Source organism: Pseudorca crassidens, chromosome 8, assembly GCF_039906515.1.
Source record: "Pseudorca crassidens isolate mPseCra1 chromosome 8, mPseCra1.hap1, whole genome shotgun sequence".
Taxonomy (NCBI): Eukaryota; Metazoa; Chordata; class Mammalia; order Artiodactyla; family Delphinidae; genus Pseudorca; species Pseudorca crassidens.
In genome coordinates, this window is record NC_090303.1 from 4,040,464 (window position 1) to 4,057,706 (window position 17,243).

The window sequence follows — 17,243 nt, forward strand, 5'->3', positions numbered from 1 at the left end:
CGAGTAGACAAAACTGTAGTGAGAAAACCATCATTGATCCAGGGCTGCTGGTGATTCTGCCGTCGGAAAGTGCCACAGACACACAACTCCTGCAAAAAAAGAAAAAAAGACAATGACTTAGGTTCTACAAGATGATTTCACTAGAATGAAGTGAGGACTTCAGCCTTTGTCTGCAAATTCAAATATGGTCATGTTCTAGTCCGTTGTGAAATGGCCACACCCCCATTCCACTAAAAACCACCATCCACCTGGTAGCTTTCCCTGGCAACAGGTGGCGGCCTGAGGTTCCGGCTATAGGATTTGTCCCGTACTGATAAGAGGGGCTTGGGTAGTCTGGAAGGGTGAGGAAGGGTTCCCCTCCCTTCTTCTCTGCTTTCTTTGGAAATTGCAAGCTTGGCTAGAGACCTTCTTTCCTGCAGAACAGTGGACTACACTTCAAGATATACTTTCGTTCAGTTGCTTTCATGAACTTCTTATGTTCCAGAGTTAAAATCATCATATACGCAGACAGAAATGGGTATTCAGACACCAGGCCATATGTATGGAAATTTGCTAAAGCTGTAACTTTTCCGGGAAGAGACATTGAGTGGGTTATCTATATTCTATGAGCTTCTAAAGGCCATACTCAATAAAACGTGCGGTTTTAGCAACATTGTCTACATCAATGTTGTTTCTCTGATGTTAGGGATACAACACTTTCTCCAGATAATAAAAGCTCCCTTTTCCCTCCAGTAAATGTTCCAGAAGTCAAATTTTGGTTTTCGTCTAGTCTTCTTAAACCATAGTTTCTGTTCACCTAAGGAAGAGATTTAACCAATACAAGATTTGGTTAAGCCGTTTCACCAAACAGTCCTATTTGGATGGCATCGATTTTGACATAATACTCTCAAATATGTGAAATCTAACAATATGAGAAGGAACTAAAAGGTTCTGGCTTTAGGATGGAAATTTGTATTGTATAAATAATAGAAGATCCTTTATCCATTTTATCTCCTAAAATGCTATTAAAATCTTTAAACTTAGGCATGATATGAACTTGTGCTAGTCTTCTTTTCCTAAAATACCACTCAATAAAATTCAGGAAGAACTAAACTCTGTATAGAAGTGCACTGCTCAATACAGTAGCCATGAGCCATATGTGGTGTATAAATTTTAATTAGTTAAACAAAATTCAAACTTCTGTTCTTAGTGGCGTGAGCCATACTTCGAATGCTCAGTGGACACGCGTGGCTGGTGGCTGCCATATTGGACAGAACAGGTGGAGAACATTTCCTTCTTCATAGTAAATTCTGTGGGACAGGGCTGATCTAGAAGCCATGCCATCCCTAAAGGTCTTTGGGGAGAAAACAGAGCTTTTCCAGGTTAGAACAAGAAAATACATTTTGGAAACAAAATGCTTATTTCATTAAAGTCTATTTATCCACTGTGGTGTCTTACAGACCTCAGGTATTTGTTTAGCACTAGTTTAGGAGTTGAATTCACTTTGGTTGCATCAGACCTGACGCCACTGTCACTCCAGACCTGGCCCACGGTGTGGCCATGGACAAGAGGCCAACTTTGGAGCTGAGTCTGTATCTTATCCAGCCAGCTCAGGCCTTCCTCACATCTCTGCCCTGTTGTCGGGCATCCCTGTTATAACACTGCAGTGGTTTGTTTCTTCCAGTTAAAGTTCAGACTTTGTGATTTAAGTAGAAGAGAATTTGTTAGGCAGTGAACAAGTTAAAATGATAAAAAGGTAACAGGAGTTCTTGGTACAATCAGGAAACCCCTGGGCATTCACATCTTTAAATTCAGTCAACTCGACGGAGCCCATAATGCTTTTAGCTCTCAAGAGCAGAGTTTTTTTTGCCTTTTTGGTAAAAAGTGTATTGCATGCCTTCCCATGACACGTACGGCCGCTATTTAATCGGGGTCTTGAACTCCATTGTGTCTCCTGCAGTTGGTAAGCCTCACAAATGTGGATATTGTGGCCGAAGCTATAAACAGCGAAGCTCTTTAGAGGAACACAAAGAGCGCTGCCACAACTACTTGCAAAGCATGGGCCTTCCAGGCACACTGTACCCAGGTAAGCGCCGAGGGCACAGGCTGCCTGGCCTTGGCTCCCCCTCCCTCCCCAGCTGGGGGGAAGGAGGGCCCCCTGCCCGCTGGGATGCAGCTGGACCAGAGCACAGGCCCGGGAGCCACCACGGCTGGGATGGAGGGATGTTTTTGGCCGCTGAACTCTCACTACGAGTGCCCTGTGCTTCCCAGCTTTCCAAGACCTCCTCTTACCAGGGAGCACGTGACCTTGAAACCCCTTCCTCTCGAAGTCTGGGGAAGCTTCTAAGATTGTAGTGACCCTTGAAAGTCTGGGTTTTTTTCTTTTCTTTCTGGTTTTTGGTGTTTTTTTTTTTTTTTTTTAACCTGGAGTATCAATTGCTTCTTTGTGCTTAGTCATCAAAATAAGATGTGAAATCTGGTTTTAAAAATGATTTTTTCATGAAGTGGATCAAATAAGAGCTTTCAGGCCATGTTTTCATTCATCAGTGTTGGCACCTGCCTGGAATGTGGGATGATTGGAAGACCCTGACTGTCTGTAGTCTTGCAGCTGTCACAGGTTTCAAGGGAAGCTTGCTTTTTTTCCTCATGTGCTCTGATGCTTCGCTGTGTATTGCATCTCGAGATAACATTTGGCTCTGATCTGAGATAACGTAAAGTGAAAGACGTAAACAGAGAGAGTGTGGATCCATTTAGTCCTAAGATGCAGATTGATTTCCTTTGGTGATCAGATGGTTTGGGATTCTTCATGATGGCTTTCTGTCCTGTACTCAGATGAGACGGCTTCTCCTGTGGAGTTAATGCTGGTTGAGGGTCCATAAAAGCCAGTGGAATTCGTGCAAGGCTACACCGGGTCTCGGGCAGGCAGTGGGTGGGGGTCTCGCTGTGCTGGGCTGGTTGACCTGTGCCCTCTGTGCATTTCTCATGACCCATCCCTCCCGGGGCCCCCAGGACCAGCCCCCATGAGCACTCAGATGGGCCCTTAAGCGGGCTCACCCCTCCCCATCCCCTTAGGTTGGCGCCATTCTTTGGGCTTTAGGTATAGACAAAGCCTAGCTTATGAGATGTAGCGAAGATTTGATTTTTCTGAATATGATTTTATTTAGGAAAAGGCTTTTTGGTCATCTGTCATAATTTCCTAATGTCTTTGTGGAAAACATGAGGTTCCCTTGAGCCTTAGGTGCACAGATTGTGTTACAAGCTTAGAGAGAAATGAATCAAATGGCAGAAGAGTCAGTGGTCTGGGAGCCCTGGGCTCGTGGCCCCTCACTGTGCTGTCTCTGAGGGTCTCAGGAGGCCCCATGGCCTGGCAGAGAGGAAACCCAGCTCGAGGTGCTGTAGACGCCCTGGACAGGCCACAGGCCCGGCTTTGCAGAGAAGGATGGATACACCGGGAAGCATATCAGCTTGATAGATCAAAAATACTACCAGTGCAATTGAATTCTACAGATTTTATGGGTACCCCTCGTATAAATCAGGGTGTGGGCTGTTACGTTTGTCCATTTAATAAGAAACCCACATTTCCAAGGCTAAAAAATTAAATTTACCAGCGATAATAACCAATTTGAAATATATTTTTTCAAAGTGGCGTTCATCGTGAAGCAATGAAGACATAAAATGCTTAGAAATAATCTTAGCAGGTCATGTGCAGTCCATGATGAAGAAAGCTAGCAAACAATACTGGGGCCAGAAAACATGGAGGAGTCACAGGGAGAGAGGCCTGGACACTGCACGTGTGTCCTCTGGGATCACAGCATGGTTTTAGCATGAAATTGGTTTGTCAATCTTATTGGAATGTTATAAAGTGTATCTGGAAAAGCAAATGAGGGAAATGGCATTTTTTTAAAAAGAAGAGTAATGTCTAATGCTGTATTCAAACGTAGCTGTCATCTGGACCTCTTTGAAGAATGGACAGACAAATCCATAATAGAAATGAGTAAAACTTCCAGAGACCCTGTGATCAATCAGCCCGTCCCATCTGAAAAAGGAAGAAGCACAGAGCAGTGGGATTTCAGTGGACTTTTCAGAATCGGTGTGGGAAGAATTGATTAGCCATTTGGAAGATAATCAGTTTGCAGTTTTAGCTTCTTATAGCTTAGGAGAAATTGCAGGGGGATGAAAGAGCGATATTTCCAAAAATCCAACCATAAAAACTAGAACACGGATGGTTACGCAGGATACAAAGCTGTGTCTTCAATTATGGAAAGAAAGGGATGACATAGAAAAGCACAGCTTGGCTAGAAACACTTCCTAGATCAACATTCACCTCCACAATTTCTAGATTTCTTACGGTGCATGTTTTTTTGATTTTCCGGTTTGCTGTGTTCAGGGTCCAGGAGCTCTGAGTTCATTCCCATGTTGCCAGAATTGGCTGCAGCATCTCTGTGGCCAGGTTTCTCCTGCACCTCTGTCCACTGTGGCAGAGTCCGAGCCTTGGATCATTTCTAGCTGAGAGTTCTTTGACTCTCAGGAGGGCTGCTGTCAGGATTGACTGAATTAGTGGATTGGGGTGTATTTGAAAAGTTAAGAGGACTTGTCAAAGGGACACAATTACTTAATCACAATCCGGCTTCTAGGGACAGTGGTGGTGCTTATTCCCTGGTCTTGGGGGATAAGGCAGGTGTCATTAGCAGGTGGCTCTGGTCAGCCTCCATCTGGCTGGCAGGGTTGCTAGGAAGATTAGAAATAATCTCCGGGAAGATCCTGGCTCTTGTAGGCGCTTAACACATGTCATATTTAACACTGATGATGAGACTGAATCCTTTCACCGTAAGTGTTTCTAAACTGGTCTTTCTAACTGTCTTTGACTTTAGTCATTAAAGAAGAAACTAATCACAGTGAAATGGCAGAAGACCTGTGCAAGATGGGATCGGAGCGCTCGCTCGTGCTGGACAGACTAGCAAGTAACGTCGCCAAACGTAAGAGCTCTATGCCTCAGAAATTTGTTGGTAAGAGTTAAACGTTTCCTGTCTCTTAAAAGAACAACCACGCGGGTGCTTTAGATGGTGATTAGTTGAGGGTAGAAGAAAGGAAAACATATCTCATTTTTTAAAAAGCAAACATTGGCAAACTTAACATTTCTCAAATATCTCGGAATGGTTTTCCAATAGGCTTCTTAAAAATAACAGACCTTCTCCCAGGAGTTGTCCTTAGAGGTGGTTCTGCAGCTTCTGGGGCACTCGGTGAGATCTGCCCGTGGGCGCTCTGTGTCCTTTGGGGGTGGCCTGTCAGTGAGCACAGGGCAGCGGGGGCATGGCCTGGAGAGCAGCCTCTCTGAGCCTCAGGTGCTCATTTTTCAGAAGAAGCTCATAATACTCCCCACATGGGCTACTTTGAAGGCTAAAAGGGCAGAATTGCAGGGCAACTGGCCTGTGAGGTGCCCAGCAAGGAGATACCGCTGACTCTACCTGTGCCAGGTGCTTTCAGGGTGGGACAGCCCTTCCTCTAGGAGGTTATTGCCAATGTAGCCATCATCCAGCCCAGACCCTGGGAGTTCAAGAAGGATGACACCTGGGCAGGAGGGAGGGGCGAAGGGCTCTGGGCTGGGGACCCAGCCTGAGGGTGTGAGTTCACAGCCACACTGTCACCTTCGCAAAATTAGTCAAACTCTCCAGCCTTGGTTCCACTCTTTACGTATATCACGGGGTTTTATGAACCTAGATTAGCACCAAGGAAGTGACAACATTTAGAAGCCCTCAGTGTGAAGATAATATCATGAAGATAATGTAGAAGGAGGAACATAGAGGAGAGGGTCACGTCCAGGGAAGAGGACCGGGGTGGGGAGGGTCATGTCCAGGGAAGAGGATTGGGGGGAGAGGGTCACGTCCAGGGAGGAGGACCAGGGGGGAGGGTCATGTCCAGGGAGGAGGACCAGGGGGAAGGGTCATGTCCAGGGAGGAGGACCAGAGGGGAGGGTCACGTCCAAGGAGGACTACCAGGGGGGAGGGTCACGTCCAGGGAGGATGACCAGGGGGGAGGGTCATGTCCAAGGAGGACTACCAGGGGGGAGGGTCACGTCCAGGGAGGACTAGCAGGAGGGAGGGTCACGTCCAGGGAAGAGGATCAGTAAAAGCTTGTGAAGCTGACAGTGACCTGTCACTGGGAGGGAGGAAGAGGATTTCAACACATTTTTGACAGTGGAAGAATGGAGGAGGGTTCTAGGCAGATGGATACAAATACAGAGAAATGATGATGCCGTTTGGGAGCTGGAGCGGGACGTGTGGACACGTCTGACAAGCAGGGCGCATCCCAGGGTGACCCACGGATCCTCAGGGGAGCCATAATAGTAAAGCCTGAGTCAGCTCTGGCCACAGGTGAATGGCCTTGGAATGCCAAGGTGAGAAAGGTAGCCTCAATGCAGTAGGCAGAAGAAAGCATTGGCATGTTTTTGATTGGAGCCACATCTTGGAAAATAGAGAGCTCGAGTGCCAAAGACTGACTGGAAATGCGAGGACGGTGGGGCTGTGGTGGAGGGAGGGAGGTATGGGGGCCGTTCCGGGACTGGGGGATGGAAGTTATGAGTCATGGGGACCCATGTGCCATTGACAGGTTCTGGGAAAAGATAGAGTCTGGGTCTGAGCTGCTCGTTTTCAAGGGCTTTCTGAGTGACGCCCTGTGGGAGCCTGGGAAATGTGTGTTGGGAGAGGGCGTGGGTCCAGCACGGGGTTAGTGGTCAGTGAGGGCTGGGGCAGCTGCTTTCCTGCAGGAGGTGGGCAGGACCAACAGAAGGCCAAGTTCTTGGGCTCCATCCTGTCTCTGACACTTAAAACAGGCTTCATTTTGATCGGAGGCTGGGTGTTGGGAGGGGTGGGGGGAGGAAGGATTCAGTTAAAAAACACTTTTGCAAACCACCGGCTGGAGACGTGGTCTGGGGAGTCGCCCACACAAACCTGAGCCTTTAGACTGTTGGGCGGGGGGGAGGCCTCAAGTTTCCTGTGCAGAGTGGGAGTGACGTGACGTGGAGGACCAAGTGCTGCGGGTGGGATTTCAGGTAGCACCGGGTGGAGGCGAGCCTGGGGCCCCTCAGCTCCTCCCTGGAGGCCTTGTGTGGAGGGGGCTTGGGGGCCGGTGACCAGGAGAGATAGAGCAGTACGTGTGCCCGAGGATTGTTGACAGTCACGGGCCCTGGGGAGCTGGGTACCACTTCCTCCTTCAGGTGAGGAAAGTGAGGGATACCAAGGGCTTTATAAATGGGCATTTCAGCCCCTGCAGCTTATGGAGACTTCAAATAACTATCTGTGAAACTCCGCAGTAGCCACCGCGGGTGAGACCACAATTTAGGTGTTGTATTGAGATTTAGATGCTATTTATAAATAAATAAATAAATAAACAAACAAACAAACAAACAAAACCAGAACCCGTCTGTCTGGTCAAGCAAAGCTAAGGTAAAAAGGAGTCACTGGGGAGAGGTGGACAGCACAGGAGAAGTGGCAGGGTCCCGGGGGGAACGACAGTAGACAGTAGGACAAGGATGGCAGAGTGGAGATTGGAGAAAAGGGCTCAGAACTGGCTGTGTGTTCTGTTAGGTGTTTGCCCAAGAGTTTGGTGATTGGCAGTTTATTTCTAAACTAATGCCTCTTCTTGCCCCCAGATGACTACCTTACCCTCATGTCAACTTGATGGGGTTTTCATCAACCACTCCTAACCTGTGGTTTCTCCATCTCTAAAATTAAAAAGGAGATGGACCTCTAACCTCTAGAAGTGGTCTATCTTGTATACAAATTCAGAAAGAGTGTGTAGGAATGCAGCTGTAACCGTACAAGCTGGCAGGGTATTGGTGGGATTGAAAGAGCTCTGAGTTTGAACTCAAGAGAGGCTCAGACCCAGCCCTTCTACTACTATTTCTATTTATTTAGAGTGATCTCTTAATTGATTGGACTTTACATGCCACTCTTTTCAAGAAGCTTCTGTAGGTGTTCTGTTTTCATAATTGCTTTGTGTTTGAGGAGGTCTGCCTGCTGCCTTTCTACCTGAAGAGCATTCTGACAAGTATGTGATGTTGTTCACTCTTTTTTTTCCCCTGGGAACTTTTTAGATCTTGCCATCATGACTGAAGGCAAGATTTTCATTTTCTCTCTGAATGCCTGAAGAGTTTTTTCTTTAACCTAAAAGTTAAATACCCTAACTGGGATGTGTCTTGGTGTTTTTGCATTCTGAATAAAAATTTCCTGACATTTTAATCTGGGGATTCCCTTCTTTTCTCTTTTATTTCTTGGAAATTCTCTTTTTTATAAATATATATTTTGTTTCATCTGCTGTGATCTCTATTCAGAGATACCAGATGTCCTTATGTTGGAGAGTTTGTCTTCCATATCTGTTAGCATTTCTCTAAGTTTATTTTTTTGGCTTTTTCACATTTATTCACTGTTATTATCTTGTGTTTTTCCTCTATGTTAGTAATTCCATTTTTAGGAGTTTATGTTCTATTACTTGATGTTTCTAATCCATGTGTTAATTCTGTAATAATACTGTTTGGACCTCATTTTGTTTCCTGAGATCGAAAATCTCTGTTTTCATCTTATTCTGTTGTTTTAGCCTGCCATGTTTCAGTATCTTTTTTAATTGAATCTGTGTCACAAAGCAATTATGAAACATTACTTCTCTTCCTTGAATTAAGCTTTTCCCTAGGATGGGCTTAGTGGTCTGTGTTTCACTTCCTTTCTTCCCTTGTCTTGCTAGAAAATATCTTCACAGCAACCATGACCTTTTCTTTTCATCTTGCTTATTCAGCTTGGGCTGATAGAGTTTGATTGACATGTCTACATTCTTCCTATTGTATCTGAGATTTTTTTTTTTCTTGTGAGAGCTATTGACTTTTCTCAATACTGAAAGAATGCCAAGGATGGGGTTGGGAGAGTTCAGGTGAGGCGAAGTGCAGCCTTTGTTAAAAGAGTTCCTCTCCACTCTCTGTCCCTCGTTCTGAGACCTGGTTAAATGCCCTAAACCAGTTATCACTGTACTGTACCTGGTTGGGGAGTATTTCCCACAGGGGCCTGCTCTGGTCCTTTGGTCTATTTCCTCCCAGTGTACAGCATTGAGGACTTAACTCCTGTCTCCCATCCAGAGAACCAGTCTCACTGCTCACTTGGCCAGGGTCACCTGGTCTCATTAGCAGAGGTTTTAACTGCTTTTTGATCATAAGTGGAAAAAGACACCTATTTGAATTGATTCTCTATGGATATGAGGATATTAGGGAAAATGCTGAAGATTTTGTTGATTCATACTTAAGGTTTTTGTAAGTGAGATCAACGGCCAAGCTTTACCATGTATCTCATGCCAGAATTTTCTTTCCTTGGTCCTTGATTTTTTATAAACATGTATTTCATTAGACTATGTACCTTTCTTTAGCATATTGCCAAAGTGAATGTTGTGGGATTTTCTCACATTGTGGAATATTAGGGAAGAGAAATTCTGTGGGTGGTTTTAATATGCCACGTGAGTCTGAAATCTATGTTGTTATTGTTTATTTCCTACCTCCTTTTGTTGTTGATTCCCAGTTTTAAAAACAACAGATTTCAGTGGTTGCTTAGGAAACCACAGAACCATGACTTTGGGAGAAACAGGATGATTAGGTGGGAAAGCACCATTTTTGGTGGAGCTGTAAGCACTTTTATATGTATCAGAATTGTCTGTGAAGTCCACTCTCCTCCCCTCCCTGCTGGGGTTTGGTGGAGGGATAGACTGAGATACCAGCCAGAAGGGACTCCTTCTCCTCTGAGGTTAATGTAACCAGACACTTGGCACCTCGACACAAAAACAGGAAAAACAAAACCACGTGGTTTCTGTAATGCTACTCAATTACTTCTAACCTTAAATGGGGAGAAACACCACTTCTGTGATCCCTGCCACCCAACTTACGTAGAAATTCCATTCTGTTGCAGTTCTGCAGAGGGCGTGGCAGTCCACTGACAAGTTTCTTTGTGTCATCCAAGGGGTCACATTGTACTGTTGTCAGGGCGTGTGTCACTCCTGACCACCAGCAGATTTGAATGAATGAGAGCCAGGCCGCTGTATGATACACATCCCTAACAAAGCAAGAAGTGGGACCTAGTGATGCTTTCTCGTATGATGGGGCATACTCCTGGACAGTTATCAAAGGTTACGGACATTTTTGAGGATTATTAATAAGTCTACGAACTGTGGAGCAATTTTTCCTTTCGTTGCTAAGAACTAGCTGCAGACCGTGCTGTCAGGTTTCAGTGTGGGAGGTGTGGGGGTCCTTGCTGTCACCAGCCGCTCCAGCCACCATCAGCTGTAACCTGGACCCTTAGGCAGCCGGAAGGCATTCCTCACCTTTGCCTCCCGCCAGTGACCGAGAAGGGTGCTTCCTTCCTTCGGACCTTTCTGTCTTCCTTCAGACACAGTCTCTGCAGGGTTTACCCAGCCTACTGATCCGCCCAGGGCTCTGGCCACCTTCACCCATCCCTTCAAGGCTCCAGTCTCCCTCTCCTCTCCGTCCTCTTGCTTCTCCTGTGTGGGACACACTTCACGGTCTGCAGCCAGCTCTTAGCAACAGAAGGATAAACTGCTCCATACTTCCTAGACTTATTATTAATCCTTAAAAAAATCTGTGACCATTGATAAATGCCAGGAATATGCCTCATCATACTAGAAAGCTTCATTAGGTCCCCGTAGCAAACCTTCCTTTCCTTTCATGCAACTTCTCAGACAGGGATGCACTGCATGTTATCATGTGTTAATGTCTGTCTCCCCTGTGGGCTGCTGAGAATGGGGACCACTGTTGCTTGTTGGCCATTCCGTCCCTCCTGTCTGCTTCAGGGTGGACGCTTGGTGGAGATTTGGTGCGAGAAGGAAAGAAGCAGAGCGAGGGGTGAAACGTAAACAATTCAGACCTGCCTGTGGATGGCCTCTCGTCCTGTGACTTATTAACTAACCACCGCTGAAAGTCCAGTGAATCAATAGCCCTGACCATGAGGACAGACAGTTCATTAATGAATTTGCTAATGAAGCCATGGTTTCCTACTGAGCTTAGAACCAGTGTATCGGGAAGGTGTATCTTCAAGTATATTCATTTTATTTCATTGTGAAAATTTATACTCGAAAGTTAATTACAAGAAGTCAAATCTTTTCTCAAATTTCCCCTTTCCAGGGGAAGCGAGCTCGCCGCCTTCTACAAACAGTGATATTAGACCTTAAGTTTCTTGAGGCTAAGCTTGCTGACAAGTCCTTGACAACAATTCTTGGGCATCGTTCATGTTCAGTAATTGTTTGAAAGGACAAGTAAATGTAACCCCTGGAGCCTCCTTGCTTTGCTCCCGGCTCTCCACCACGTGACTCTGCAGGAAGGCTCAGTGCTGCTAAGGCCTGGGAGGCGAGAGTGGAATTGGAGGCCAGGCAGGATGTGGAGGCCAGCGCGTCCGATGATGCTTTTCACTCTCACGCAAGTCAGAGCCAGCTTTGTGCTGACAAGACTGATACTATTTCACTATAAAGAATATACAGTTTTCGTATTTTTGATTAAGCCTTATTCTAGCATATTAAAGATGGGAATTTAAAACATACGAGATAATATTATTTTAAATAAGTACATCATCACACATTGTTGTAATCATATAATTATGTTTTAATTAAATAAATTTGATAAATTAAGCAGTCATTGTAAATTTCTTACAACAGTATATTGAAAATACATCATTTAAATATTAATGTTAAATATAAAAATGTTTATAACATCCGGAGTAAAAGACACAAGTATTGGTTTCATCCGTTTGAATATATGCTGTTTAAATCAGCACACCATCCTTATTTCCCCGATTCATTTATTGATCTGTCCAGACAAATTGGTTTTAAACGCCGACCCCGGGCAGAGCCCCGTGCCAGGTGCCCGGCAGGCAGAGATGTGTCAGCTCTCCCCCATGTTGGAGGTGCTCCCGAGGTCGGTGCCCCGCAGGTGTAGTTGTCAGCTCTTGCCGCCGGGTGCAGAGGTAACCTGGGCCTCTCTGACTGTCCCCCGCTTCCCACAGGGGACAAGTGCCTGTCGGACCTGCCCTACGACGGCAGCGCCAGCTACGAGAAGGAGAACGAGATGATGCAGACGCACGTGATGGACCAGGCCATCAACAACGCCATCAGCTACCTGGGGGCCGAGTCCCTGCGCCCCCTGGTGCAGACGCCCCCGGGCAGCTCCGACGTGGTCCCGGTGCTCAGCCCCATGTACCACCTCCACAAGCCCCACGCCGAGGGCCCCGCGCGCTCCAACCACTCGGCCCAGGACGGCGCCGTGGAGAACCTGCTGCTGCTCTCCAAGGCCAAGTCCGCGTCCTCCGAGCGCGAGGCGTCGCCGAGCAACAGCTGCCAGGACTCCACGGACACCGAGAGCAACACGGAGGAGCAGCGGGGCGGCCTCATCTACCTGACCAACCACTTCACCCCTCACGCGCGCAACGGCCTGTCCATCAAGGAGGAGCACGCGGCCTACGACGTGCTGCGCGCGGCCTCCGAGGGCCCCGCGGACGCGCTGCGCGTGATCGGCACGAGCGGGGAGCCCCTCAAGGTGTACAGGTGCGAACACTGTCGCGTGCTCTTCCTGGACCACGTCATGTACACCATCCACATGGGCTGCCACGGCTTCCGAGATCCCTTCGAGTGCAACATGTGCGGCTACCACAGCCAGGACCGCTACGAGTTCTCGTCCCACATCACACGGGGGGAGCACCGCTTCCACATGAGCTAAAGCACCCCCCACCCCCACCCGCGGACCACGCCCCGCCCCCAGGAAGAGCATCCAGGACCCGCGCCAGCCCCTGCGCGGGCAGCCGGGATGGACCGACTGCTGTGCTTTGACCTCTAGGTCGTGTTTCGTTTTGTTCTGAGTTGGTTTGCTTTTGAAAACAAGAAGTTTTTCTTGTTAGATGCAGGGTTCCATTTGGAGCCCCCGAAATGCTCTCTTACTAGACAATTCTGTAGACCGCTGGCTGAAATCCCCTCCCCTGTTGCTCCCTAGAAATTGCTGTCCTCCAAATGATGGGTCATGTTAGGAGAGAATTTTATAAGAACAGGCGGAAGCCCGGGAAGGAATGAGCCGGTTCTGTGCTAAGCATGGGATTCACGCCCCAGATGGGGTTTCCGAGGTCCCAGGAGCCGTGTGCGCAGCCCCTGAGCTGCGGTCGTGAGCTGACCCTGGGGGTGAGTGCCCCTACAGCAGGGCCGGAAGCTGCGTGTGCATCCAGGGAAGACAGGCCACAGGTTCTAAACAGAGATATGATTCTAAGTCAAATTCTGCACGTTGTTGGGGACGAGTGACCATTGGGCAGAGGGAGCGAGGGGTTGCACAGCCTTTGGACTCATTCTCGATTTCCAGACCGTGAGGTTGCTCAGCCCACAGCTAAGCCCTCCCAGGCCTGTTGTCACGTGGGATGAACTCCTGTTCCCCTGGGGCACCTGGGACTACTGTCCTCTGCTCCGTCATATCAGTACTTTTAAGGGCCCCCCCCCTCCAAACCTATCACTACATTTTTAACACCAGTCCTGAAATTAGAACCTTAATTCCTTTTGAAATTTTCAGATAATAAAATCCCCCAGAAACCAAAATTTTATTCTAAATTCCACACTCATTTCTTTGGTTCTGTCCTCCTTCCCTGCTGTGTTCTACCTATGACCAGAAGGCTATTTTCCCTGCAGAAGGCCCATCCTAGACCTCAGTTAATGTTTTGTTTGCAGCCCCAGGCCTGGATTTCTTACCGTCAGTACATTTCTTACCCTGCTCGCTGTGTATATTATTCTCATTTTTAAATCCGTAAAAGAAGGATTCAGAATGACCCTTCATTTTTAGGTCAAGGAAGTTTGACAGGTGAAGTCCGGGAGACGCTTCTTACACACAGCACCTATTTGTTTGAAACTAAACTTTCCAACCATCTGAAACTCTCTCCTGTAAGGACAGCACCCTGCATCCACGTAGGCAGGACGCACCCGTCTGACTCGGGACCATCTCGTGACCAGAACTCGAAGTCCAACAGGACAGAGGCAGGTGGCCCCAGAGGTGCTCTCTGAAGCTCCACGAAGGTGTCCGTGGGTTCTCATCCCAACCAGGAAGGTAATTCTGTCATTAAGGACATTCATCTCCACCATCTAGCAGGAAGGGCATACAGTTTCAAATGTTTCCAGTATTTGTCGTCACCAAAAATGTCCAAGGTGACCATGAAGAAACAGGAAAAATTGTGCACAAGCACCTCTGCATGTCATCTAAATCCAGAGTTCTTGGGCTCAGCTCTCTTGACATCTGGGGCTGGATACTCTGTTGCAGGGGATTCCCCTGGGCATCATAGGCTAACAGCATCCCTGGTCACTACCCGATAGATGCCAGTAAGACCCCGAGTTGACTACCAAAAATGTTCCCTGGGAACAAGAGTTGCCCCTAGCGGAGAACACTGCTCTAAGCAAATTCTGAACCAGTCAAGGGTCTGGAGGCCTTCCAAAGGGTCTGGAAGGGTCTAGAAGCCCTGCAAGAATGTTTCCCGTCAGCAGGCTGGAGCCTGACTCCTGTTCCTTTGGATTCATTATAAATTCTATCAATGAATTATCCCTCTTCAGTCTTCAGAAACATACCCTCTCAGGTGCATTTGAGTTTTCTGGAAAGGATGGCGTCCCAGCATCCTTGAGGCATGGGGTTCTTTGCTTACAGAACCGTTTGACATTTTGAACCTGGAAATAGACAAAGTTGTAATAATTTGGGCAGTGACACACTGATGTACTGGGTGAAGGGGCAGAGGGAGGCTCTGGGCTGTGGACAGTGTTAGTTCCATTTGCAGTTACAGAGAAAGACCCACCTCATCCCCAAGAACATATATATTCAAGGTGAGAGACTGCTTAGATTTCCAGTTTGGAGGCCAAGTTCACCTGCCCTGTCCTTTCCCAGCCAGCTCCACAGGGTCCATTGGCTGAACGGAGTTATTTTTCCCTGTGACTTCAGACAGAGCTGGACCCACCACTGTAAATAGTGGCTACAGGAGTTCTTTTCTCCAGGGCTTTCCCCTCCCTGTCTCTGCCTTTTATAGCCAATATAACTGTTTATTTACACACCTTTTGTTGTGGTTTTCTATTGTAACACCATTTTTCTTTCAAACTATTGTATTTAAAGTAAGTTTCATATAATGTCAACAAGTAATTAAATTATGTTTGAAAAGCGGCCATGTTCTGTACCGAAAGCTGTTAACGTTTTCCTCCTAGCTGGTAAAAGTAGGATTTTGCATGATCTCACTCCTTTTTGTTCTGTGGTTTGTTCTGCTGTTTGATGGTGTGAGTGTGTGTCTTGGGGACTGTCATGGATGCACTAGGTTTCATGCATTCTCGTTTCGTTGAAAATAAATATCAACCAAAGGAGGGGCGCCAGTAGCAGGTGGATTCATTGATCACAACGAGAAATCCCTGCTTGGCGTTCCTGCCACTCCGTGTCACCCAGCTTCCCTCCACGTGAAACACCTGGATGCCCGCTCCTTACCCAGGTCCTCCTGCATCGCGTCCCTTAAAGCATGGGCTTGTCCTAGTAGAAGAGTCACTAAAAGGAATTGTGTTACCATTGCTTTATCGCCCGAGGGCATGTCCCAGCACCCAGCGCTTCAGATACCCGCACGTTTCACTTCCAATTCAGAATCAACCGCAGAATGAAATCTTAGAATCTTCACTGAGAAAGACAGCTACCTGTTATGGAGATGTGAGTTCTTTTTCTTTCTTTTCTATTTTTGTGCTTTTTTCTTGTTTTGTTTTGATTGTGACTCTCCATGGTGTCATCTTCTTGCCGAAACAAAAGCGAGATGGAATGAACTGCTGTAGACAAGTCATGAAGCAAATGTATTTCTCTCTCTTGCACTTCTTAAGTTCCAGCAATAATGAAGGGTCACCACTACTCAAAACCCAGATCCCGCTCCTTCAGTCCAGTGTGTGTGTGTGTGTGTGTGTGTGTGTGTGTGTGTGTGTGTGTGTTTTACTTTAAAATGAACCAAAATTAGAGTTATTTAAGAGATACAGACATCAGAAAAAAAAAAAAGCGCATAGGCTGTTGGCACCATAGCATTCACTGTGAACCCGTGTAACCAGGTATGAATATGCAATCTTGTTTCCAATCCTTTCTGATATACTTTTTTACAATGTTGTGTGTGATGACTGTTCAGGGTTCAACTTGTTTGTATCTAATGCAGCTTTAGGTGTTCGGCTGCCTTTCTGGCAGTTACGTGTACAGGATTGTAAATGGGAAAATGCAGTTGTATTTCCAATCTGCCTCTATGACGATGTTAAATTATTTCTGTTTTGCTGTGAACAAGGGGTGTACCCCTGGAGGAATAGAGTATCCTTTTGTACACATTTTGAAAAGCTTCCTCTGTAGTGATAGAACAAATAAATGCAACCAGTACTCTGTCTGCCCTATCCTGTGAAGCCCACGCTAGTCTGAGAGAAGGTCCTGCAGAGCTGCCGCCTGCTACAGACCCCCTCCAGGTCGGAGGAGACAGAGGTGGGCTTGGGGGCGGGTACAGTACAAGTTGGAATCATATGTGATCGTCTGCGTACGATGTTCCTGCCAGTGCGTCAGTTCACTTCAGCAGACTGACATCCCGCCCCCGCCCCGGGCCTAGCTGTGCTGGGCTTAGGGTACTTGTGGGTTTGAGGGTAGGTAGAAGTCGTGAGCAGCAAGACATACATCCTTGGCTCTTCGTAGAGCTGTGCTTAATGCCGCATGCAGCAGGCCCGTGGCCCGGGGAGCCCAGAGGCAGTGACCGACCACAGTGACCGCCTGGTGGCACTCTCCCTGCAGAGCTCCACACTTAGGGCAGGGGCGCTTCAGCTCTGCTGCAGACCCGCACTGCTGCAGACACTCTCGGTGGTGAAAACCCTCTGGTCCTTTTGGACAACTAGCCAGACATCCTATGGGTTCAGGTCTACTAAACAAGGTGAAGTGACTAAGTTTCCATGGTCCAACACTTGACCCAAATGGGGCGAAACTTTCATGAAATCCATAGACTGTACTGTTTCACATCCGGCTCCGGCACCAGGGGCTTTTCGTAAGTGGTGTTGGCAGCATCCTTCAAAGGAAGTTCTCACGGTGAATGCCTCCTTCGGTTACAGCACTGACAGTGCGCGTGAGTTCTGAAAGAACGTGTGGCTTAGAGAGACGTGATGACACACCCATTGCCAGATCCATCCCACCATTTCACAGCTATGTCCCGTCATTTCTCAGTGATCACAGGTCCAAAAAA

General features: G+C 47.2%; 1 protein-coding gene across 4 annotated transcripts in view; it reads left to right on the top strand.

Moving 5' to 3' along the window:
* IKZF1 (IKAROS family zinc finger 1) overlaps nucleotides 1–12,829 on the top strand; it is an 88,107-nt gene extending 75,278 nt beyond the window's left edge. For 2 of the 4 annotated variants that reach the window (XM_067745642.1, XM_067745644.1), the window contains 3 exons: nucleotides 1,940–2,065; nucleotides 4,851–4,985; nucleotides 12,021–12,829. In XM_067745642.1, coding sequence (XP_067601743.1) covers nucleotides 1,940–2,065; nucleotides 4,851–4,985; nucleotides 12,021–12,730 — 971 coding nt within the window. In that variant the 3' untranslated portion in view covers nucleotides 12,731–12,829. The remainder of the gene's footprint in view (nucleotides 1–1,939; nucleotides 2,066–4,850; nucleotides 4,986–12,020) is intronic. The other 2 variants (XM_067745643.1, XM_067745645.1) reach the window with 1 other exon arrangement.
* The last annotated feature ends 4,414 nt before the right edge of the window (nucleotides 12,830–17,243 follow it).